General features: G+C 42.3%; 1 protein-coding gene across 1 annotated transcript; it reads left to right on the top strand.

Moving 5' to 3' along the window:
• Positions 1–10,129: 10,129 nt before the first annotated feature.
• Positions 10,130–23,970, top strand: UCHL1 (ubiquitin C-terminal hydrolase L1). Its single transcript, XM_042936514.1, has 9 exons — positions 10,130–10,223; positions 10,341–10,352; positions 10,828–10,956; positions 13,703–13,853; positions 15,932–16,017; positions 16,096–16,143; positions 17,020–17,086; positions 18,244–18,302; positions 23,533–23,970. The coding sequence occupies exons 1-9, from the start codon at positions 10,191–10,193 to the stop codon at positions 23,617–23,619; spliced, it is 672 nt and encodes a 223-aa protein (XP_042792448.1). The 5' UTR covers positions 10,130–10,190; the 3' UTR covers positions 23,620–23,970.
• The last annotated feature ends 1,449 nt before the right edge of the window (positions 23,971–25,419 follow it).

Below are 25,419 nucleotides of genomic sequence, written 5' to 3'. Positions count from 1 at the left end.
ATCATCTATTTCTGCTCATTATTACCTACTTTTTTCTACTTGCCTTGAGTTTATTTTGTTGTTCTTTTTCTACCTTAAGTTGGATCCTGAGCTCACTAATTTTCCATGTTTCTTCTTTACTCATATAAGCATTCAATGTTATGAATTTCCATCAAATATTACATTAATTGCATGTCATAAATTTTGATATTTCAACTTTTATTATTGTTCAGTTATAAATATTTTCAAATTTCAATTATGAGTTTTACTTTGAGCAATGACTTATCAAAAAAAGTGTGCATTTTAATATCCAAAGTTAATTTTATAGGTCTCATTTGTCATTTTATTGTTGGTATTTGAAATAATTGCATTGCAGTTAGAAAACAGAGTCTGCATAATACTGATTCTATGAAATTTGTTGAGTCATGCTTTATGACTAGGCATTTAATCAACGCTTGTAATATTCCATGAATGCTTGAATGCACATTTTAAAACGGTCGTGTACAGAGTTTTATATACGTCCATTAGATTGAGATTGTTAGTTGTAGTGTTCCAAAAGAATTTGTTTAAACTTTTATATGTCAGGAGCTCAGCCAGCTGAGATGGGAGAGAGAGAGAGAAGCTAGGTTTCAGAGTAGCTGATTAAAGCAATGTGCCAAAAATGAAAGGGCTAAGCCTTTATTCACTTAATGCTACGGTACAAGCAAGAGGTTACACTGGAGAAAGTGCAGACTTCTCCTGTTCCATTTTCCCCCACGGAACAGTACACTGGTCAAGGTCAGGTAGATTGGTGCAGATGTGGGGGTCATCTCACTATTGAGGGAACCCTGGAACAACAGAGTCTAATAGTGTTATGGAGTCTGCGGTCAGGGTAAGGACATGGAGGAAAGGCCAGGAGTGAAAAATTCTGAGTCAGCCTGGGTAGGAGTTCCCTCGGGGTTTTCCCTCCTCTGCTCCCCATAAGGAGGCCTCAGAAGGGGAACCTGGAAGACCTCTGCCCTGGGCTCAGAAAAAGAGACCTAGAAATAAAGATTCTGGGGCTAGGAATGCACATACAGTGTGTGAAAGAGCGTGACTGGACAGAGGAGCCTGAGTCTTTGCAGCTTTCCTCCAAGGCTGCACTGCGTCGATGTCTGGTGTGGGATGGGCAACCTCCCCCAGGAGGCCTGCCAGATAAAGCCTTTGGGATTGCCTATGGTCAGGCGTGAAAAATCACACATACATTTTCTTTATTTCTTTATCATTTATTACAGTGTGGTTTTATCTTTATTAAGTTCAAAATATTTTCTAATTTTTCTTTTGATTTCTTCTTTGACCCATGGGATATCTAGAAGTCACACATACATTTTAACCAGGAGCCATACTCCTCACCATACTGTCAGCTTGATTATAAATAATTGAGAAAGCTTGGTTCATAGTGATAGTGGCTATTTTCCCTTGTAATCCCATTTGAAGGGATTTTGTGTTTATTTTACCCATTTGAAGACTTTTTTGAAGCATACAATTTTAGACTCATTACATCTTACTAGTGAACTAAATAATCATATGGATGACTCTCTTGAATAATACATTTGCTTAACAATCTGTTATGCTGTTATTAATATAATTATACTAGGTTTCTTTGGTTAATGTTTTTCCTGTAAAACCTTTTCTTTTCCTTTTACTTTCGGTCTTGTCGTATCCTTATACTTTAGGCCCGTCTCTCAAAAATAGCACGTATCTAGATTTTAAAAATCTAACTTGATAAAACAGCTAAGTTTAGTCCATTTATATTTAGTATGATTTTTTATTTGGACTTTTTTCTATATTATCTCGTTAATCCTATTTGTCCTGGATTTTCTGTTTTGTTTTTTGTTTTTTTTTCTCTTATCCTGCCTTTTTGGGGATTTGATTATATGTATTTTTCCTTATTCTATTTCTACCTAATTATTTGGACTTATATATATATACATATATATTTTCTTTGTTAATTTACCTTGAGATGTTATCATGACTATTTCACTTAAAAAGGTCTAAAGTTAATTTCTTAACTCTGCCAGGATAATAAAAGGTCCTCTCAATACTTTTACTCTCATTGCACTTTCCTCCATCATACATACTATTATGCAGAACAGTATTTCACTCTTATTCTTTATATTTTTTATTTTTTTAATATATATATATTTTTAAGTTTATTTATTTATTTATTTATTTTGAGAGAGAGAGAGGACAGCAAGAGAGAGAATCCCAAGCAGGCTCTGCACCATCAGTGCAGAGCCTTATGCGGGGCTCAAACTCACAAACCACGAGATTGTGACTTGAGCTGAAATCAAGAGTCAGACACTTAATGGACTGAGTCACCCAGGTGCCCCAGATTTTTTTTGCTCTTAGAGAGAGACAGCAGGAGCAGAGACGAGTGGCAGAGGGAGGGAGGGGGGAGGGAGGGGGGAGGGAGAGAGACAGAGAGAGAGAGAGAGAGAGAGAATCTTAAGCAGGCTCCACATTCAGGGTAGAGCCTGATCCCCATGACCCTGGGATCATGACCTGAGCAGAAATCAATAGTCAGACACTCAACCAACTGAGCCACCCAGATGCCTCATTGCTATTCTTTTTATTAAAACTATACACTGGGTATTATTATTATGCACAAATACTATTTATTTGGATTTACATACATGCCTCCCCCGAATATTATTTTAATTCTTTTTCTCAGACCATCTACTGGATCATTTTTTTCTTTGTTTAATTACATCGTTTAGAAGTTTCTTTTACATATTGTTGAGGTAGCTTGTTTGTATGTATTTTTTTATTGTTTTGAAAAAATAATTTTGCCAAATATGAAATTCAAGGCTGATGGTTATTTTCTCTCAACATTTTGAAGGTGTATTGTCCCACTGTCTTTTGGCTTCCCTGGTTGCTATTGAGGAAACTGGTGTCATTTTCATTTATTCTTTCTTTATGGCTGATTCTAAAATCTTTCTTTGTTTGTGGTGTTCTGCAGTTTCATTGCCTATACTTTTTCAAAGATTTTTAAATGTTTATTTATTTTTGAGAGAGAGAGACAGAGTTCAAGTGGGGGAGGGGCAGAGAGAGAGGGAGACACAGAATCTGAAGCAGGCTCCAGGCTCTGTGCTGCCAGCACAAGAGCCTGACGTGGGGCACAAACTCAGACCATGAAATCATGACCTGAGCCAAAATCAAGAGTTGGATGCTTAACCAGGCACCACTGGCACCCCTCATTGCCTATATTTAAGCATGGATTTATTTCTCTTTTTCCTTTTAGGGAAAAATGTGTTTCTTCAATTTGTCGTTTTTGAGATACAACACAGATTTTTTTTCCCCTTCTTGACATACAATGTGCTTCCCACCCTCCTTAAGTGATGGGAATCCCCTTACTGAGATAGGCATAAGGCTCAGTTTTGGTCAGTTTTCACAAGAGCAATTTTCAAGGAGCAGGGGCTGCTGGGGACAGTTTCATAGCTGAGAAAAAGAAACAAAGAGGGTATCTGCTTCTGGCATTGTGGCTGACCTGGTGCTCTGAGGGGCTCTTCCACGGAAGGTCTACTAATACACTACATAGGACACTTTTTGAAATACTGCTGGTCTCCCAAGAGGCAATGAAGATCTCCAAGGACAGTCCATCCTTTCTCCTCCTCCCCCATCATCTTCCCAAAACGAAAATAGATTTGAGCTGGGGTCTGAAGAAAGCAGGATGGAGCTGGGGTTAGAACAGTTGGCAGCCAGTAAGGAAGGAGGAAGAGAATAAATTCTGGTTAGGAATCCAGCAGAGTTTGCTACATAAATGTCCAAATCCTGGGAGGAAAAGGGGGAGAAATGAAACTGTAAATTTCTTAGGGTGGTGGATTTATGGGTTGAGGAGTTTGAATTTTTTTTTTCCAATTTGACTTACTCATTTGTTCTTTTTTTTTTTTTTTTTAATTGTTTCATATTCTTAGGCCATTGAAGCTAAATGTCCAGGTAAGACCAAGACACCAGACATCTATATATTGATTTGTTCACTCTAAGGATTCTGAAAAAAAAAAAATGCTTGGTTAGGTTAAGACTCAGCAGTGTTCTCAAGAAAACATTTCTTCCTGGCATATTTATAGATTTAAATTTTTTTCTGCTTATCATATTCCTCATATACTAATCTCCTGGTAAAAGGAAATACATAACAAATGTCTCTGAAGGACACTTCAGAAGCTGATTTTAACTAATAAATCTTGTTTATTACAGCCTAGTGACATTAAAAAGGCCTAATGGCTAAAATTAAGGAATTAGAGACGAATGGAGACCTAACCCAGGCTGTTATATGAGTCGATCTATGTGTCTTTTATTTTCCTGCCCAGGTCCTTAGTATGCTGGACTAAGAGGAATCTTAGAGTTCATGCAATCCTCATTTCACTGTTGAGGAAACTGAGTGCATGCTGCTAGCTATCTTGAACACAAATCAAACGTGACGAGTTTGATAAAAATAATATTTCCCTGTTTCTAAGATGCACATGTTTGTCATGTTCAAACATTTTAAAAAGGAGCAATCCCTTGCAATTGATAAATACATTTGGTACCCTGGGTCCCCCTCCCATTCTCCCTGAAAAGCAGCTTTTTTTTTTTTTTAAGTTTATTTATTTATTTTGAGAGAGAGAGAGAACAAGTTGGAGGGAGGGAAGCTGAGAGAGTGGAACAGGGATCAGAAGCGGGCTCTGTGCTGACAGCAGAGAGCCCGATGTAGGGCTCGAACTCATGAACTGGGAGATCATGACCTGAGCCAAAACCAAGAGCTGGACACTTAATCGACTGAGCCACTCAGGAGCCCCTGAAAGGCAGCTTTAAATTGATGATTTATCTGTAAAAGCTAGGAAACATGGTTTATGCCTTACGCCTGTCATCTGCTACCCACCCCCAACCCAGGTAGCCTAGTATAGCGTCTGGCACCTAGTGCATACTCAAAGAACATTTGTTGAACAAATATATGAGTATATATAAGGTATAAGTCAATGAGAACCTATATTCTCCTCCTTCACAATTATCTTTCTTTCTTCAGATATACTTGTGACTACCCAGTAAATGAACTGCTTTTAGGAAATAGGAAGAAAATGGACTTCGCCATGGGAACTAAGTAGGGCACTTTATTTGCATTACACACTGTCTTTCTTTCTGTTATTTTTAACTTTAAAATCTCTGGATGTCAGAACCTTACTTCTGGGGACATATTATTGACAGAGGAATTGTCTAGTAACTTGAAAAATGTTGAGGAAGTACTCTGTCAATTATTAATGTCATGCTAATTATAAATTCAAACTAGACTCTTAGGCCTCAAAGTGAGCAATGCTTATCAGAAGATTGAGAGACCTGTTCCGGCCCTGCACATCGCAGAAATCATTTTAGCCCTTTCTTCTCAGTGGCTGAACTTCATACTTATTTCTAGTGGTAATTACTAAGGTCCATAGGGCTGGGCTGTAGATGGAAGCAGGCAGAAGAGTTGAACACGCACAAGTTTTGAAAGCAAATGAAATTGGGTTGAACCCCAGACTCAGACACTCAGCAGCTATGTGAACTTTAACAAGTTAAACAGCTTTTCTGGAGCCTCAGTTTTCTTATCTGCAAAATCAGTGTAGACATATGGATATCCAAAAATTGGTATGAGGAGTAAAGGAGGATGACAAATACAATGTCCTTTGTATAACAACAACAAAAAAGCCAGTATTCTTGCCTTTCTTATCTCCCTCCTTGGGTAACTTCTGTAGAAATACCCACTCCGCAAAATATTTGGGGAGTATTGCTTCAGTGCTTGAGTATCCTGCCTTCATAAACACACTGCACACTCTACCCCATCAACCAATAAAGCTCTTTTGTCATCAAGCAGAGTTTTTCTATCACCGTGATTTGTGAATGACTCCTATAGTTTTTGCAATATCCTTATAGACCAATGATACTATTTGCTTAGTATAGGTTAGATTTGCCCAAAGGTTTAATACGGGTAAAATCACAAACTTGATATTCTAATTATACACATATACAAGAACATATAGCTTTTCTGATGAGTATTAAAATAAATAACTATTCCATTTTTGTGAGTCACTTAAAATGCATGCAGTATGCCAGTATAGGAGTCTAAAACCACTCTAGGTATTTTAAGTAGAAAGGGATTTAATACAGGGAATTTGGTGCTTGCATAGCCACTGTGAAGTGCTGGTGGAATAAACCTGGGGCTGAGCCTTCAGGATTGACTCCCATAACACTGTAAATCTGACCTGCCAAGGACATTCGAGTTTCTGTTTTATTAAGTCATCAGAATTATCAGAAGGTAGATTTAAAGTTTTTTAAATGTTTATTATTTATTTTTGAGGGGGGAGGGGCAGAAAGAGAGGGAGACACAGAATCTGAAGCGGGCTCCAGGCTCTGAGCTGCCAGCCCAGAAACCGACGCACCTCACCGTAAGATCATGACCTGAGCTGAAGTCGGACGCTTAACCAATTGAGCCACCCAGGTGCCCCTCAGAAGGTAGATTTTAAAGGTTCATCCCAAACTTGCATTATTGTTAGAGAAAGAACACTTATGATAAAAAGAAATCCTGCTGCTGGTGCATCAGAAATGGCATGTTTATTTATGAAGGACAACTTATTCATTCATTGATTTGTTTCTCCACCTATAACAGGTCTATTCTGTTTGTCTTGTGTGTTAACTGATTTTTTAAAAATGTGTTTCTGTCACTGAAAAAAATGTGTTCCTGCCTTTGTGTATTCATTTAGTGTTTATTTATTTTTGAGAGAGAGAGAGACAGACAGACAGAGCAGGAGTGGGGGGAGGGACAGAGAGAAAGGGAGACACAATCTCAAGCAGGCTCCAGGCTCCTAGCTATCAGCACAGATGCTGGGCTCGGACCCATGAACTGCAAGATCATGACCTGAGCCGAAGTCAGACACCCAATCGACTGAGCCACCCAGGCACCCCATGTGTATTCATTTTTAAGTGAGTATAATCCAAATGTTGACTTTTCACTTGATATTTTCCCATATTATTACATACTTTTGTAACCATAGATTCTGGTAGATTAAAAAAAGAAAAGGTGAATATAAACTGTACTATGCTAATTGGCATGAGAAGCTTCACACATATCCCTACTAAGTTTTTAACAGCTTATTGAGATACGTTCACCATTTAAAGTTTTTTGGTATATACATAGGGGTGTATAATCATCACCAATATCTCTATTAAATTTCATCGTTTTATTTTGAACTCATTTTTCTAAATCTCATAATTCTGGCTTTTAGATTGCTTATTCTTTTTTAAAAAATGTTTATTTTTGAGAGAGAGAGGGAGAGCAGAGTGTGAGCAGAGGAGGGGCAGAGAGAGGGAGACACAGAATCTGAAGCAGGCTGCAGACTCTGAGCTGTCAGCACAGAGCCCGACACGGGGCGCGAACCCACAAACCGCGAGATCGTGACCTGAGCTGAAGTCAGACACTCAAGCGACGGAGCCGCGCAGGCGCCCCAAGATTGTTTATTCTTGCGTGCATGCATGCCATCTACCTCTGCTCTAATGAAACCGCCCAAGCAAGGGTTAAAACCATTGCCAGGTGGCTGCAGGTTGAAATTACTCCATTCAGCCGCACTTTCAAGTTTTTAAAGGTAGAATAAGTAAGTAAGCTATAAAACCGCCTCTACTCTGATATCAATTGATGCCAACCCAGGCAACATGAAGAAGACAATGGGAAATGATTTGCCTGTTCTGCTAGCCAGTGACTCCAAAAGAAAAGGCGAGGTGCTGGCTGGCATAACTTGTTCTAAATGCAGCCATTCTATTTTTTCTAAGACTCCCAGAATTTTGCTAATGACTGGTATCAAATCTCCCAGGCTGCAGTTTCAGCAATATACCCCTCCCCCGCCTTTTTTAAAGATCAGGATAAGATTTGTTTTTGTCCAGTCTCTGGCATCTCATTGTAAGCAGGGAGATGTTCTGTTCATTGCTCCTACTATGTGCCATGGTTCCTGGCACATAGTAGGCCCTTCATATACATATTTGTTGTGTGAATGAATGAATGCCTTTCACAGAGATTCTAGTGTTTTCATGACCATTGTTACTATTTATTTTGGTAATAACTGTCACCTGCTAACTTCAACCTGTCCATCAGCCCTTATCTTGAATGTCACTTCCTTCAGGAAGCCTTCCGGAGCCTCTCCACTAGGTAAGGTGTTCCTGAGCTCCCTCTTCCACATGACTCTTATTACTGATCAAAGCTCCATGGGGGAAGTTTCTGTGTTTATTTGCTGTGTTCACCTTTGCATCCCCAATTCTAAGCTCAATGCCCATCACAGATAGGTACTTAATCAGTATTTGTCGAATAGTTAAAGTAAATTGGAATGTCATTCACGTCTAAAGGCAAAAACTCATTCAACACAGCCAGGTGTTCTTGTACCACCTATTCATCTGTCTTGACTCTCAAGTTGTCTTTTTTTAATGTTTTATTTATTTTTTGACAGAGTGAGAGAGAGAGCGAGCACGCAAGTAGGGAAGGGGCAGAGAGAGAGGGACAGAGGATCCAAAGCAGGCTCTGTGTTGACAGCAGAGAGCCTGATGTGGGGCTCGAACTCATGAATGGTGAGATCATGACCTGAGCAGAAGTCAGATGCTCAACCAACTGAGTCACCCAGGTGCCCTGTAAGTATATTAAAAAAAAAAAAAAAAAAAAAAAAAAAAAAAAAAAAAAAAGTGCTGAGGCATGGTTTATATGTCATAAAATTCACCCATTAGAGTCTTCTTACTCATGTTTCTCTCTCATTTTCTGTGTGAAGGTCATTTTTCTGATGGTAAAAAATGGGAGAAGATAGAAGTGGATTATAGTGTTAACTTGGATAGAGAATGGGCTCCTAGAGCCCAATTTACCAGGATTTACTTCTGTTTTATTTCTCTTTGTGATTGTAAGCTAATTAACTTCTCTAAGCCACAAATTCTAACCTGTAAAATTGTACTAGGAAGAGTTTGTTTCATTGGATACTTCAAGGATTGAGTGAGATAACATCCAAAAGATCTGTCAACTGATCCACTGTAGGGATAATAACAAAAAAAAATGTAGATTACTTCTCTTCTCTCTGTAACTGTTAACTTGGACCCCCTAAACAGGTCTATTCTTTCACCATTATCATTATTTTGTTATGAGCATATTTAAAAACAAAACAAAAGAAAACAACCTTCTTGCTTCCCTAGCGTCTCTGCAAGCCCCACTTCATTCTGAGGTTTAGCTTCACCGACACTATTCCTACAGATTTTTGTCCCTCTTTTTATTCATTCTCCCGCATATGCTTTTTTCTCTCCATCTTTTGAAAACGCTGGTAGGAAAAACAAGCCCCACCTGAGATCATTAGAGAACAGCGGTTCCTTTAGTTGCCATTCTCTTTCTCCTTCACTCTGAATCTTCCGCCGTGAACTCAGAATTTTATTTTTCAAAGCCTCCCATTCTTTTAAAAATACGTTTCCTTTCACACCCTCTTGTCTCGAAATCACACCTGTCTTTTCCCTGGATCCGTTTCTTAAAGTCTCTGACCGCCTGCCTTCTGTGCTACATCACGGTCACATCCCCCAGTTTTCTACAGCTTCTCCGCGACCCACCAATTCTTCCCCGGGAGTCACATTACATCAGCATTACTAATACAATATCGTTTACATTCCAGACTGTTTTATTCTAGGCAATCAATTAAAAACGAAGCTCGGTACTGGCTTGATTTAACATGGAGGATGAATTGTCTAAGGTCAAATGCAAACTGCTGCAAGATGTGGGAGACCTATATTTATATTCATACTAAATATATACCTGTTGAATTTGGGCTTTTTCTCAACGCTTCAGAAACCCTGAGCTCTCGGGTAACTGGGATGGTAAGAAGGATAGGTTTCCAGAAACTTCGCAAAAAAAAAGACTCCATCTAAAGCACTGCTCCATACGCTCAAGGAATACCCACCAACAAAAACCATCTCCACAACCACCAGATTATCTCACCAGCAAGTGAGACTGCAAGGTTTGGGGGCCCGGCTGTACCACTCTGCGCGGCGCATGGGGGGGTTCGTACCCATTTGGTAGCGACTGACCGTTTCCCCGTCTCTTGGTTTTGCCCCTGCTCCCCCTGCGCAGGCACCTAAAGTGCGTCAGGCCGGCGCTTTATAGCGGCAGCCTGGGCGGCTCCGCTTGCTGTTTTTTCTCTTCTTCTGGGCAGTGGCTCCTCCTGCGGTTCGCGAAGATGCAGCTCAAACCGATGGAGATTAACCCCGAGGTGAGCGTCAGGTGCATCGTTGCCCCGGGAGCTCAGGGCTGAGGGTCCGCCCTGGCCAGGTAGCTGCATCGATGAGTGGCCTTGTTTTTGTATTTTTTCTTTGCATTTGCCTTTCAGATGCTGAACAAAGTGAGTGGCGTCTCGCGCCGCCTCTGTCCCCATCCCCCGGAGGGGCCCACCGGCCCCGGCTGTCTCGCAGGGACCCAGCGGCATCCTGCGCGCTCCACAGGCGGCCGGGCTGGGGCGAAGTCCGGGCGCCCTCCCTCCGCCCCTGCATCGGGGTCGGGCGGTGACTCTGCGGAACCGTCAGCGGTGGGAGGGAGGAGGGGGCTGCGCCCAGATGTGAGCGCTGGCCCGGCCCCCGAGGGCGTGGCGCGGGCCGCGCCGACTCGTGTGCCCGGGCTTCGCGGGAGCCACGTGTGGGCCGCGCTTTGTGCTGTGTCATTGCGCCCGCTGGGGTGAGGGGTGGGGGGCGGGGCGGGCCGCTACTCCTCCCCGGCTCGGGTCGGGGCGCGGAGACTGCCGGGGGGCGGCCCCGGAGTCCGGCCGGTGCCCGCGACTCGAGGGTCTCCGCTTGCCTGGCCGCCCTGTTTCCTCTCTGCAGGTGCTGTCCCGGCTGGGGGTCGCCGGCCAGTGGCGCTTCGCGGACGTGCTGGGGCTGGAGGAGGAGGCTCTGGGCTCGGTGCCCGCGCCCGCCTGCGCGCTGCTGCTGCTGTTTCCCCTCACGGCCCAGGTAGGGCGTGGGGCCAGGGGTGCTCGGGCCTCGGAACGTGTGCGCTGCTTCCAAACCCGAGGGAGGCGTTGAGGACAGTGTAGACGCCCGGCTTCCCTCCCCTCCCGGCCTGCGAGTCCACACCTGCAAAACTGCCCTCTTTCTGCGGGGGATGGGGTGAGAAGCCCTCTGTGTCATGCTACCTACTCACTGGCTGTTAACAATTTGTTGGCTCCTTGCTCGTCCATCCAGCACTGCCTGGAATTTCAAAGAGAAGCAGCATCTCTGTTCTATTATCTCAGTTATCCAGAGAAAGCACTCATCCTACTCATAAGTAAGCTTGAACCTGCGCTTTTCAGAGCCTTCCACTCCAAAGAATGGCTGGTTGTTTCCCTTTAAGGGCTGCGGCCTGTCAGTTTATTGTTTGGTTCTCAGACTCCCACCTTACAGTAAAACAGGGGGGCGGGCTTGCCTGCCTAGACCACAGGAAAACAAAATAGGTTGTTTAATGCTCCATCCCCACTCTTGGGTCTCCACTGGACTCCTGTTTCTTCCCATCCCTCCACTCCCTACAACATGCACACTTGGTTTTTAACCTCCCCAATGTGCTTGTAAAAAAGACCTTACTCATTTGCGTGTGGTTCCTGTGTGGGGACCTCCTTCCACCTCTCTTATCCTCTTTCCTCTCTGACCTTGTAGCTAAATGAAATAGGTGGGCATTAGAGCAGTCTTGGAAACACCTTTTCATTTCCCTTTAGATGGTCTTCCTCCTACAAGTGTGCATGGATGTATGTACCTCAAAGACTGAGCATCAGATATAAAAAGGTAGCTGGGTTAATTGTTGTCTTGCGATGTATGAAATCCCACTAATTGGCATGGCATTGTCTATCTCCTATTGCTGTCACTTGACCCCTGACTGGGGAGTGATGAAATCTGCATTAACAAAACTTGGGATATTAGCATTTGGGGCATCATTCCAAACACAGTAAGCGGAACTGAAGCACCATGCTAACGCTGGGTATTCTAGAAGCATCCTCGGCATAAATTATTAAGCTCTGTGGGAAGTTCCAGGCGTTCCTCCTAGTAAATGGGCTTTGTGTTGTGAGTTAAAAACCCTTATTAAAGCTATTAGGTTAATCCCACTGACATGTTTTTTATTGTTAGGTAAAACGGAGCCGCTAAATAATTGCAAGGCAAATTAGCTTCCCTGTTGACCGAATCAGACACCATCTCCTCTCTCCTTTGAGCTTCTCTCGAGCTCTCTTATTAGAGGAACCATGATGACTCGGAGATTTTGAGCAGCACTCACAGGCAAGGCCTCTGGGAGGCAGTGGTGCTTCGTGTTTGTCTTTCAAAAGCCCACTGCTTGCTTTTTGCTGATCAAGCTGCTCTTGGTAGAGAACCGGTCTGGTTTGAACAAGCGAGATACTTCATACTCCTTCACTTCCAGCTGGGCAGTCAGATTTATTGAGCCACCTGTTCTGTGACACAAAACACCGACTAGGCTAAACACTGAGACAAATTCAAAGAAAAGCTGGAGTTTATATGTTGACTTCCAAACAAGCTGATGTTAATTTAGAAAGCATCCACTTTTGCCTAAGAGAAGGTTATGAAATCCTAACTGGATCACATCTGAAACATTAAATTTTAAGTGGTAATGAAAAATTTGCAGAAGTATTTCCATGCAAGAGCTCAAACAAGTAAAGAATGGTGCTATCCGATTAAAAAAAAGTTAACCTAGAAAAGTGAAAACCCTTAAGTCCATGATTAACACGTTTCAAAGATGCGGTACATCTTTGATGCTAGAACTTCCTGTTGGTTGGAGCTTGAATTGGTCTGGTGGAACAAGCCCTCTTATTCGTATGGTGTCACAGACAAGGCTTAAACTTCAGTTATGTGTACAGTAATGAGAGGCAACTGGAATTGGAAATCTTCTGGTATCGTGTCTAAATTACACTGGTTATGGGAAATTAGTGTTTCTATAACATTGGCACCTTGCTTTTAACTGTGAAGTCCTACCTTTAAGGTCTAAAATTCATTAGCAAAAGGTCCAGACAAGCCCACTAAATTACTGTACAAAGAGCAAATGGATTCTTGGAGGGACACTATCTCTACTCTTACTCATTTGTTGATTTCTTAGGACTGCCCCCCCATTGTTAATCTGTCCTCAAACTGTGGTTTGCAAATGTGACACAAACAAGTGTCATATCTTGCTCTTGTAGGATGAGACGATTTTGTGAAATCACAGCCCAGAACCCTAGACCAGTTGTCTTTCCTTCCAAAAGAATGAGGGAATAGTTAATTTTTTTAAATTGCTTCTTTCAGCAGTTAAGTCTTGCTTTGTGTTTGTTTTTGAATTATACTTGCACACAATAGAGGTAGAACTTCAAAGAATACTGAGATAGTTGGTGGTGGTGTTTAAGGAAGAAAATAATGAACTTGTGTGTTTTTCTTCAGGACACCATCCATTTCAAGCTAAAAGGTTGTAGTGGTGTCTAGACAAATCCTTGGGCAACATCCAAGGCCATTACTGCACTGCAGCATGAGGGTGGAGTCTCCGAGCCTCTCAGAACCCCACGGACTGGCTGACGTGGGCGTGGGAGGCAGACAGGCCATTCTCTGGTCACTGGCCAACACCTAGGACCAAGGCTCCTGGTCCCACATCCCACTTGTGTTTCCATTTAGGTGGTAGAACTCGCTGTGCTGCCATCTGTTAGTTCTTTGCATTTTCATTTTGAGATACAAAAATGTTTTTTTATATTCACAGCATGAGAACTTCAGGAAAAAGCAGATTGAAGAACTGAAGGGACAAGAAGTCAGTCCCAAGGTATACTTCATGAAGCAAACCATCGGGAACTCCTGTGGTACCATCGGACTGATACATGCAGTGGCCAATAACCAGGACAAACTGGAGTTTGGTAAGTGGGTGTGGAGGGTAGTCCTCCTCTAGTTGACCTCTAGTTCACGATAACTTGTCATTCCAAAACCCCCAGGGGTCTACTCTGCAAAGTCTTTGCCTTAAATTTTTTTTGAAACCTACTTCTCCAGATATAATCAGTAGGCGAATTAACATTGATTCTCTTTCGAGGGAAGGAAACTCATTTTCCAAGAAGCACGGTCTAGCTTCTTCCACCTGGAGGGGAAGAGGGAGTGATACGCAGTTTTGTACTGCCTCTCTGCCTCTGCTCTTCCATTTGCAGACAGCCAGTCGTCATGATTCCCCTGTGCCCCCGTGCAGGTCTCAACAATTCGGAAGAATTAGAGATGATGTCCAGCCATAAAATAGTAACACCAAGGACCTGTCTTTAATGGTTCTGGGTCTCCTAAGCAACAGGAGAACCAAAAGCCTAGAACGGCTGGACAAAGATGTTGTGAACATACCTTCAGGGAAGCATAGCAGCAGCTCAAAACCTTGAAAGATCCAGCTGTGAACAAAGTCATGTCGGGGGGTGTTAGCTCCCCTCCAGTGAATGCTGTGGAGGATATAGAAGAAAGCAGTCTCTGCCCTGACGTTTGTCCGAAGCACAATTAATAGCACTAAGCTATGTTAAGATACACGGTGTAACGTATGATATAGGCCAAGGGTCAACAAACTTTCTTAGAAGGTAAGAATAGGTCTTTTAGGTTTTGAGGGCCATTTGGTCTCTGTAGTTCAAAAGCAGCCATAGACCAGATGTAAGCCAATGGGTGTGGCTGTTTTCAATAATACAAAAATAGGTACAGTAGTTTGCCAGCTCCTGATCTAGACAATGGATGGGAATGGCTAAGAATTGCATAATTTCAGCTAATAAAGTCCACGGTGTGGCTTGTAGCAAGCAGGTCAAATACTTTTTTAAACAAGGTGTAAGTGTGGCCAAGACCACTGCTAGTGTACTTTTGAAATTAAAACAACAACAACAAAACTCGTTTGGCTATAATAATCCAAATCTTCTAGAACCTACTTTTTTGAATGTTGACTTGCCATATTAAAGAGTATTGTAGCTTGATCCTTTATTTCTTCTGCAGTAAGTCTCCCTTTAGAGTACTGTGTTCAGAGGTCAGAAGGATACTGTAACTCTTTGTAACCATGGTCATGATAGAGCCAAAGATGTAATCCGAGTCCTAGCCCTCCCCATAAAGTTAAGAGGATTCCTATCACTTCCAGATTTTAAACCGTCTTCACTTAACGAATATGTTTTCGCTTAGAGCTGAAAGTTCGAATGCAGTCTTTAGAAAAATAACTCGCTCTTACTCTAGCTATGTATTCAGTGTCTCCTAGACTTACCCATATTGAGCAATGACAAAACGCTTATTCCACACCGTCAGCCGGTCACTTGTCTCTGGGCCAGGCTATAAGGCTCTTTCCATTTCTTAAGATCCTTAAGTCAGGGCGCCTGGGTGGCTTAGTCGGTTGAGCATCCGACTCTTGATTTTGGCTCAAGTCTTGATCTCAGGGTTTGAATTCAAGCTCTTACTTAAAAAATTGTTTAAAAAAGATCCTTAGGTTAATGTCCACCTGGATAACCATACTACGGAGATTGCATTTTCTACCCTGAAGTAAAACATCTTGGTTTGAGAATCGTTAACTAGACTAGAATGTAGTTGTACCATGTAGGATTGTGTACTGTCAGGTGCTGTAGGTAACAGTAACACACAGTAACACACAAGACCCACAGTTCCTGCCTTTATGGGATGACAAATCTCACAAATACATGTCACAAATGCACAACCACTGTAAAGAAGACGGTAAGGGATTGGAGAGGTGAGTGTGAGGTGGGAGGGAAAAGAGGTTGAGAGAGCAGGGAGGAGATGCAAGAGGGCTTGGCACACGGGGGGAATGGAGAGTTCTGTGACTTGAATGTGGTAGAAGGGGGGTGGTTGCAAGAGTGGCTGAGGGGGAAAGGAAGGCTCTTCCACCTCCGAGACCACAGTAAAGACTTAAGTCACTGAGCATGGCTGGCTGTGCACCCATTTGCGTTATTTTATTTATACTAATAGACTTTTCTTCCCCCCAAAGAGGATGGGTCAGTCCTGAAACAGTTTCTTTCTGAAACGGAGAAGCTGTCCCCTGAAGACAGAGCAAAATGCTTTGAGAAGAATGAGGTAGGAAGATGGCTTCTAGAGCATCAGTTTTCAATTCCTACAGAGGTTTTTGTGCTAATTATTCTCTCTTTCCTGCAGGCCATTCAGGCAGCCCATGATGCCGTGGCCCAGGAAGGCCAATGTCGGGTAAATACATGCAGATGCAAATCAGAGCCAGGCTGCCCAGGTGCTGTCTGTGTTTCCCCTGATACGAACAAGAACCTCTTCCCTGGACACAGCAAATGTTTCCAGCCACGGCCAGCTAGGCCCATTAATACCAGAACATTCTACCAGAATAATACTTTGACTACAACTGTTCATAAAATGGCTCCCCACAAATCTAATTGGCAATAAAAGAGTCTTGAATAAATTCAAACTGATGGTTTTTTGTTTAGATCCAAATGATTCTACAAGAGTAACACCCCTCCTGGAAATTGAGCATTTCACATACTTCTCTCACAGACTGTTGGCCAAGAGTGAGATTACCAGCTAGGATTGATGGTTTCTAGAAGGCTTAAATATACCATTAATCTGAATAGAGTCCTCCTGTCAACTGTTAATTAGATTTATGTTGGTTATCAGTGCCTTTATGACTATAGTTGACCCTGCCACTTTCTAGTCTTGACCTTGGGTGAGATGCTTATCCTCCCTAAGCCTGAATTTCTTTCTTAGTGAAAAGCAGAGTTCTGATAGTTACACTATATCTACCATAATAGATGAAGGTATTAAAAGAGTCTTCTAATATTGTCTATTATATAGGAAATACATGTTAGCTGTACTGATTTAAAATGGTACATAAGCGAATCAGTTCAAGCACATACTTAGTGACAATTTATTTTTTAACAAATTAAGCTCTGCTTTTAAAATCCTTGCAGAATATGTGTATTAAATCAACATGTTCTACATTTTGAACTTACACGATATTAGGTCAATTATATCTCAGTAAAGCTGAAGAAAAAAAAAATTTAATGCAATGTATATTACAATAAAAACTCATTTTCAAAATATTTCTTGACTCTTCAGGTAGATGACAAAGTGAATTTTCATTTTATTCTGTTTAACAACGTGGATGGCCACCTCTATGAACTTGGTAAGTTTGTCCATTTTGGGAACCCAGTATGGTTTCATGCATTCTTTTATTTAAAAAAATTTTTTTTAATGTTTATTTATTTTTGAGAGACAGAGACAGAGCACGAGTTGGAGAGGGGCAGAGAGAGAGGGAGACACAGAATCCGAAACAGGCTCCAGGCTCTGAGCTGTCAGCACAGACCCTGATGCAGGGCTCGAACCCATGACTATGAGATCATGACCTGAGTGGAAGTCAAACGTTTAACTGACTGAGCCACCCAGGCGCCCCATAGTTTCATGCATTCTTTCAGATGAGATTCCTTTTAACAGTATTGGTGTGTGACTTTGTGGCACTTAATGTATGTTTGTGGAGTGTATCTTTGTTCAGGAAGTCAGAACAGCAAGGTATTCTCATGGGGGCACTTAATCCTTTATCATACCCAGACCCTTCCCTTGACCAGTCAGTCAGTGACCTGCAGAAGGAATGACTTTGGTCACACACCGGTAAGGAGATCAGTGCCAGTTCAGGGCATTCATGTCAGACTTCCTCTTCCCTCCTTCCACTACAGCATTACTGGCTTAGGAGTGCTAGCAGCAACCTGACAAGGAATACTTTTGGAAAAAGATAAATGCACGTGATCTTGCTTGTATAGAAAGAATTTGGATGTGTTGGGGGATAATTTCCCTTAGCTTGTATACGGCAATAAAGAAAGCTTATCCATCTTGTAAAAGTCCTCCCTTCTGTATTAACGGAGGAAGACTGGTAGCCATGTTGCCTCAAGTCAGGAACTACCTTTGAGCAAATAAAAACAAAGCTAACGTGGGGTCAGTTGGCAGTCGTTGAGGGGCAGTGAAATCCGAAGCATTCCTTCTTGTCTCTGCCCCTCCCTGTACTTCGGAGGCTGCATCTGGCTTTTGCTTTGGGGTCCTGCCCGGCAGATGGGGCACAAGCCTTTCTGTTAGGATGGTTACGTTTCGCTTGTGTGGACCTGTTGCTTGTGGATTAGAATTGCCCGGAATGGGCATCTAGGAGCATTTGAACCTTATTTGCTTCTGACCAGCCTTCCTTTGTGGAGTGGCAGTGGTATTTGGGAGATCTAAAACTTCCCTTTAGGCTGGGTGAACACAGTAGCCAGCAAATGTGCAGAGAAATTGACATGCCTGGCTTCTTCATTGTAGATGGACGAATGCCTTTTCCGGTGAACCATGGCACCAGCTCAGAGGACTCATTGCTGCAGGTAATCTTCGGAACCCGCCTCCGACTGGGTCCACGTTTCTTTAGCCATATTATCTACAGTGCTAATACCTTGTCAGTGCGGCCAGCACCAATCACCTGGGTTAATAGCAGTCTTTAGGGTTAAAGGATTATTCCTGTCTACCTTATCTTATAAGATACGGTTTTAAACAGGATCCTTCAGAACAGCCCTGACTAATCTGTCTCGTGTGCTGACTTTAGCCTATGGTTAGAATTAGTCTGAAAGCTGTTGCTTAACTTCCTCGCGGGATTAAGGTGACCATTGTTCTCTTGTCAAATTACATCATAGCTAACGACTCAAAGAACAGCAGCCTGAGCCTTTCCTAAACCCTCTCAAACTGATGGATTTGGGTCAGTCTTATAGGTAGTGCACTATGGATTCTGGTTAGGCCGTCAACTTCAGTTTTTTCTTCTCCTTTGGTCCACTGTTACAGCACAAGAGAAGCAGATTCAAAATCTGCCTCGATAAGAACTTAAGATCCAGGATCACTATCCTACTCTAAGTGACTATAGAAACCTCTTAATTCTGGACAACAGGCTACTGTAGGCCCCTTCACCCTAAAAACAAGTTTCTAGAATCAATTTACTGTTATAAAGGAAAGATGTTTCATCGTGATACAATAAAAAGTGCAGTTAAGGTAAAAGTACTTCATTTTTTTTGAGTGCTTGCTATGTGCAGATGAAGGGCTGGTGAACTTCCTGTAAAGAGCCAGGTAGAAAATGTTTTCGGCTTCGTGTGGCATTTGGCTCTGTTACAAGTACAGAAATACTTCAGGGATATTGTGGGCTCTGTTCCAGACCATTGCAATAAAGGGAATATTGCAATGAAGTGAGTCCAATGAAATTCTGAGTTTCCCAGTGTATGTAAAAGTTATGTTATAGTATAAGTATACTGTGGTTTATTAAGTGTACAATAACGTTATGTCTAAAACAGTGCATGTACTTTAATTAAAAATACTTTATTTCTTGGAGTGCCTGGGTGGCTCAGTGGGTTAAGCGTCTGACCTCGGCTCAGGTCATGATCTCGCAGTTTGAGTTCAAGCCCCTTATCGGGCTCTGTGCTGACAGCTCAGAGCCTGGATTCTGCTTCGGCTTCTGTGTCTCCCTCTCTGCCCCTCCCCTACTCACATTCTGTCTCTCTCTCTCTCTCTCAAAAATAAACAAACATTAAAAAAATAAAAAGAAAATACTTTATTTCTAAAAAATGCCTACCATCATCTGAGCTTTCTGTGAGTGGTAGGTAATGTTTTTGCTAACGGAGGTCTTGCCTCGTTCTTGATGGCTGCTGACTGATCAGGATGCCGGTTGCTGAAGGTTGGGGTAGTTGAGGTGATTTCTTAAAATAAGACGGCAAGGAAGTTAGCCACATCCACTGACTCTTCTTTTTACAAACAATTTCTCTGTAGCCTGCGATGCTTTTGATAGAACTGTACCCACAGTGGAGCCTGTTTTAAAATTGGGAGTCTGTCTTCTCAAACCCTGCCGCTGCTTTGCTGCCTTGGTCTATGTGATGTCCTAAGTCCTTTGGTTGTTTCAACGGTCTTCACAACATCTTCACCAGGAGTAGATCTCATCCTAAGAAATGTGCTCATCCGTCATCTGTTAAAGTTTGATCATGGGGTTGGAGCAACTCAGGCCCATCCTCAGGCTCCACTTCTCATTCTTGTTCTCTTGCTGTTTTCACTGCATCTGCAGTTACTTGCTCCACTGCGTCTTGATCCCCCTCAAAATTATCCACGAGGGTTGGAATCCACTTCCTTCAGACTCTTGTTCATTTTGATATTTGATCTCTTCCCAGGAATCAGGAATGTCCTTAATGACATCTAGAATGGTGAATCCTTTCCAGGAGGTTTTCAATTTATTACCCAGGTCTATCAGAGGAATCCATATCTATGGCAGCTTATAAGCCTCACAAAATGTATTTCTTAAATAATGAGACTTGTAAGTTGAAAGGACTCCTTAATTCGTGGGGCCACAGGATGGATGTTTTGCTAGCGGGTATGAAAACCACATTAATGTCATTGCACATCTCCATCAGAGCTTTTGGGTGACCAGGTGCATTGTCAGTGAGCAGTCCTATTTTGAAAGAAATCTTTTTTTTCTGAGCAGCAGGTCTAACGGTGGGCTTAAAATATTTAGTAAGCCATGTTGTGAACAGATGCACTGTCATCCAGGCTTTGTTCCATTTATAGAGCACAGAGTAGATACAGCATACTTGTTAAGGGCCCTTGGATTTTCACAATGGTAAGTGAGCACTGGCTGCTGCTTCCAATCACCGGTTGCATTAGTCCCAAACAAGAGAACCTGTTCTTTGAAGCTCTGAAGCCAACTATGGACTTCTCCTCTCACTATGAAAGCCCTAACTGGTACCTTGTTCTGGTAGAAGGCTGTGTCCTCTGTGTCGGAAATCTGTTGCTCGGTGTAGCCACCTTCGTTAGCGATCCTAGCTGACCTTCTGCAGGTACTGCCTCAGCACGGGCTGCTTCACCGCACACTTTGATGCTACAGAGGCGCCTTCTTCATTACACTTACTGAGTCCGTGTCTGCCAGCTTCAGACTTTCCTTCTGTAGCCTCCTCACCTCCCTCAGCCCCCGCAGAATTGAACAGAGTGAGGGTCTTGCTCTTCGTTGGGCTTTGGCTTAAGGGAATGTTCTCGTTGGTTTGATCTTCTATCCAGACCCCGCAGACTTCCTCCATACCAGGAATAAAGCTGTTCTGCTCTCTTCCCATCCATGTGTTTGCTGGAGTAGCACTTTTAATTTCCTTCAAGAACCTTTCCTTTGCATTCACGGCAGGGCTGAGTATTTGGCACAATAGGTGTAGCTTTCAGTCTGTCTCCGCGATCGACATGTTTTCCTCAGTAAGCCTAATCATTTCTAGCTTTTGATTTGAGGTGAGAGACGTGGGACTCTTCCTTTCACTTGAACACTTACAGATGACTGTAGGGTTATTAACTGGCCTAATTTCAACATTGTGTCGGAATAGGAAGGCCTGAGGGGAGAGAGACACGGGGGGACAGCTGGCCACCGGAGCCGTGAGAACACACACGACATTTATACTAAGTTCTCCGGTCTCGTATGGGCGTGGTTTATAGCACCCTAAAACAATCCTAATAGTGACCGTCAGATCTCACTAAGCACAGGTCATCGTAACAAATACAAGAAAAAAGTTGGAAATGTTGCAGGAGTCACCACAATGGGGCACAGAAGCACAAAGCAAACGAGTGCTGTTGAAAAATGGCGCTGATAACTTGCTTGATGCAGGATTGCCATAGACTTTCACTATAAAAATGCAGTGTCTGAGACGTGCGGTAAGGTGAAGGGCAATAAAATGAGGGTGCTCATATTCAGTTCTGTTACAGCTGTCCATTGACCGTGTCCAAGTGAATGTGTGGCCATATTCTATTAAAACTTAATTCATAAAAACAGGCAGTTGGCTGCAGTTTGCCGACCCGTGTGCTAGATGCTCTTCTAAGTGACTTACAGCTTTTAGGGATGCTTTTAACGAGGCTCTGAGGCATTGTATTCACGTTTTACAGATGAGGAAAATGAAGTTAAGTGATGCACAGGGTCGTCAGTGACTTGAATGACAAAACCATGGTTCAAATCTGGACAATCTTAGCCACTGTTCGATACTACCTTTCTGTGTAAAAGACCGGATTTTAGGACATCCTAAACCTCATGAGCTGCAGGTGTTAGTGGGCCAGATTATGCTACAGTAGGTGGGGTCACTGCCTCGAGTTTGCTGTTACACACCTGAGATCAGTTAGAGACAAGTCTGGATTTACGAGGGGTATATGGGAACAGTACGGAATGAGACCTAGATCTAGAAAAGCAGGATTGAAGGATATTTGCAGAGTCGAATTTACTTATGGGAGAGCATAAGAACAAAGGCGGAACTTCTGCTTATGACCCATTTAGGGGAAAGACTGGTCCTTCTAATAAGGTTTGAGGTAGTTACTGTCCTCTTGAACACTGCTGGTACGATAAGTGTGCCCCACATAGGAAACTTAAAACTGTTACTTTGAGTAGAATTTGTGAGGTGTGGGGAAGATAAAACTTTGTTTTAAAACAACAACAACTATTTAGAATCTCATTTAAAATTAAATGGAATATAAACCAGCATCATAGTGAAAATTCTTATCCTAAGTAAGGCTGCTGCTATATGTGGTTACAGTTGTTTTAGATTATCTAAACTGTAAATTACTGCTAATCTGGTAAGAAAGTACATAAACTTGATCCAAGAATTCTGAACGTGAAAGGATTGAGGTCACTGCTCATTGTAGGGGATGGCTCTTCCGTTTATAGACACATCTTTAATGTTAATCATCATTGTGGGCCCTATAGGAAAGTCAATTTGGGGAAGGAACATCTGGAATATCAGTATATTAAAAATTCTGACAGTGAAATATGTAGATGTCAATCTATAGAATCCACTCTAGTTTTTACAAGTGGTTCTAAAGCAGGAGCAAAACTCTGGGTGTGGTTGATGCCTTTTAAGGGCCAAACTCACGGGGTTGATTGGTTTTAGACCTTGGGAGCTGACTGTTGTATCCTCTTAAAGGTCATATTCAATATGGTTTGTGGAGCTGTCTTTCCACTGGACTTTTTACAGACTAAACAGTGATTGATATTTACTATGCCAAGGCTTTTAAAGCCTAGAATTTGGTAAATAACTAACATTGGCATCAATTTTCTATTACCAATCTTTGTAATCTAGGCCTTAGAACTAGTCACACATGTCATTCCACCATCAATAAGAATTCATCATCTGCACCTGGAAAACCAGGCTGTTTTGTGAAATGTTCACTTGAAAGAAATTTGTGTCTCCTTGGAATTTCTGAGTTAGGGGAACTTTTCTCTTATCCCCCCTTATCCCTTATGGGAGAGAGGATCCATTTTTTTTTTTTTTTTTATCTTGTTTTGCTTTGAGGAGAAGAGCACTAATAGTGTTGTTTTCTTGTCAAAACCAGGCACGAGGCGGGAAAAGCACAGAGTATTTGGTGGAAGTAAAAAAAAAAAAGAGCTTCCGAAGTCAAGTCTGTGTGTTGTGGGTTCCTGTCTGCCCATCACCTGATTTTTGTCTTAAATCAGCCCTGGTTCTGAAGTTTAAGGGGAGGTTTGAAGTTGATCAGGGTGACCTGTTCCTTTTCCTTTGAAACTTCATTTCGAGCTGCTGCTGCTTTGGATATTAATGACCTTTCTCCTTGCAGGATGCCGCGAAGGTCTGCAGAGAATTCACTGAGCGTGAGCAAGGGGAGGTCCGCTTTTCTGCTGTGGCACTCTGCAAGGCAGCCTGATGCCCTAGGGGAGGGACAGAGCTTCCCCCCACCCCCTTCCCTTCAGCGTGAAACCTGTCCCCACAGTGCAGTCTAAAATGCTTCAGTACTTGTGGAACACAGCTGTTCTCCTTTGGTTCTGCAGATACGCTCTTACCCTCCACCACACCCAGGCACTAGCAGAGCTCAGCTGTCGATCGAGCAAAGTTTGATAGAAGCTTCAGATGGCGAAGCATTTTCCCCCAGTGTATGTATTGTACCTCAATAGCTAATGCTTTAAATGACTACTTTTGGTTTCTGTCTGTAAGTTCAGGCCTTGGATGTGGTTTAATTGTTTGTCCTTAAAAGAAATAAAACTTTTCTGCTGATTAAGGGATGAGCCTAAACTGGTTTTCATTTTCTCCTTTACCTTACCCTTCAGTACGTTTTCCTAGTGTTACACGTTTATGGCCTTCCATATAAGCAACTCCTACAGCCCATAGGAAAATGATGATGAAAATAGTATTGGTCCAGTGGGTCTCCAGACTTTTTCCTATATATTTATTTGTTTATTTTCAAGCTTTTATTTTTTTAAGCTTATCTTGAGAGAGAGAGCAGCATGGGCTGGGGAGAGGCAGAAAGAGGAGGAAAGAGAATTCCAAGCAGCCTCTGTGCCATCAGCTCTGTCTCATGAACTGTGAGATCATGACCTGAGCTGAAATCAAGAGTCGGACATTTAACTGACTGAGCCACCCGGGTGCCCCTCAAGACTTTAAGTAACCTCTACGCCCCGTGTGGGGCTCAGATTTCACTGTGAGATCAAGACTTGCATGTTGTACCAACCGAACCAGCAGGTGCCCCTTTCTGTATATCTCTATTACTGTATATACCTGTAGACTTAAAAGATTTTTAAACTTTGTTTAGAACAATTTTAGGTTTATAGAAAATTGAGAGGCTATTACAGAGTTGCCATATATTCCTCATCCATTTCTCCTATTAACCTTTGCGTCAGTAGGAAACATTTGTTACAGCTAGTGAACCAACAATTGAAATTACTGTCAACTAATGTCCATAGTTTGTTTATTCAGATTCTTCCAGGTTTTGACCTAATACCCTTTTTCTGTTCCAGGATCCCATCTAGGACACCATGTTACTTTCAGTGGTCATGTCTCATTAAGCTCCTCTTGGCTTTGACAAGTTCTCAGACTTTGGTTTTGAGGACTTAACAGTTTTGAGGAGCACTGGACAAGTATTTTACATGATGCCCCTCTACTGAACTTTGTCCAATGTTTTTCTCTCACTAGGGTTTTGTATTTTGGGGGAGAAAGACCACAGGGATCAAGTTGTCATTTTCATCACCTTATATAAAGGTTACATACACAGTATCAACAGGATTTATCACTTGATACTGACCTTGACGCCTGGCTGAGGTGGGATTTGTCAAGTTTTCTCCACTGTAAAGTTACTTCCCACCCTCCTCCCCTTCATACTATACTTTCTGGAAGGAAGTCTATGCACAGCCCACACTTTTGGAGTGGGGAGTTGAATTTTGCTCTCCCTGAGGATGAAGTATAAATTATTTGGGATCTTCCAAGGGAGATTTATCTCTTCTCCCCTATTTATTCAATCATCAGTATGAACTCAGATATTTTATACTCTGGGTTATAATCCCATAGTATGTTTTGTTCAAATTGTTCTAGCGTTGGCCATTGACCTACCTTATAAATGTAGGGGCTTTTTGTTAAGCAAGTCCTTGTTTTCCAGAAATTAGGGTTTTTTTGAGCAAATGTCTGCCATTTGTTGTTAAGGCTTACTATTTTATAGATAAGGATATGCAAATAT

This window comes from Panthera leo, chromosome B1, assembly GCF_018350215.1.
Source record: "Panthera leo isolate Ple1 chromosome B1, P.leo_Ple1_pat1.1, whole genome shotgun sequence".
Taxonomy (NCBI): Eukaryota; Metazoa; Chordata; class Mammalia; order Carnivora; family Felidae; genus Panthera; species Panthera leo.
This window is presented reverse-complemented; position numbering and strand designations above follow the sequence as displayed.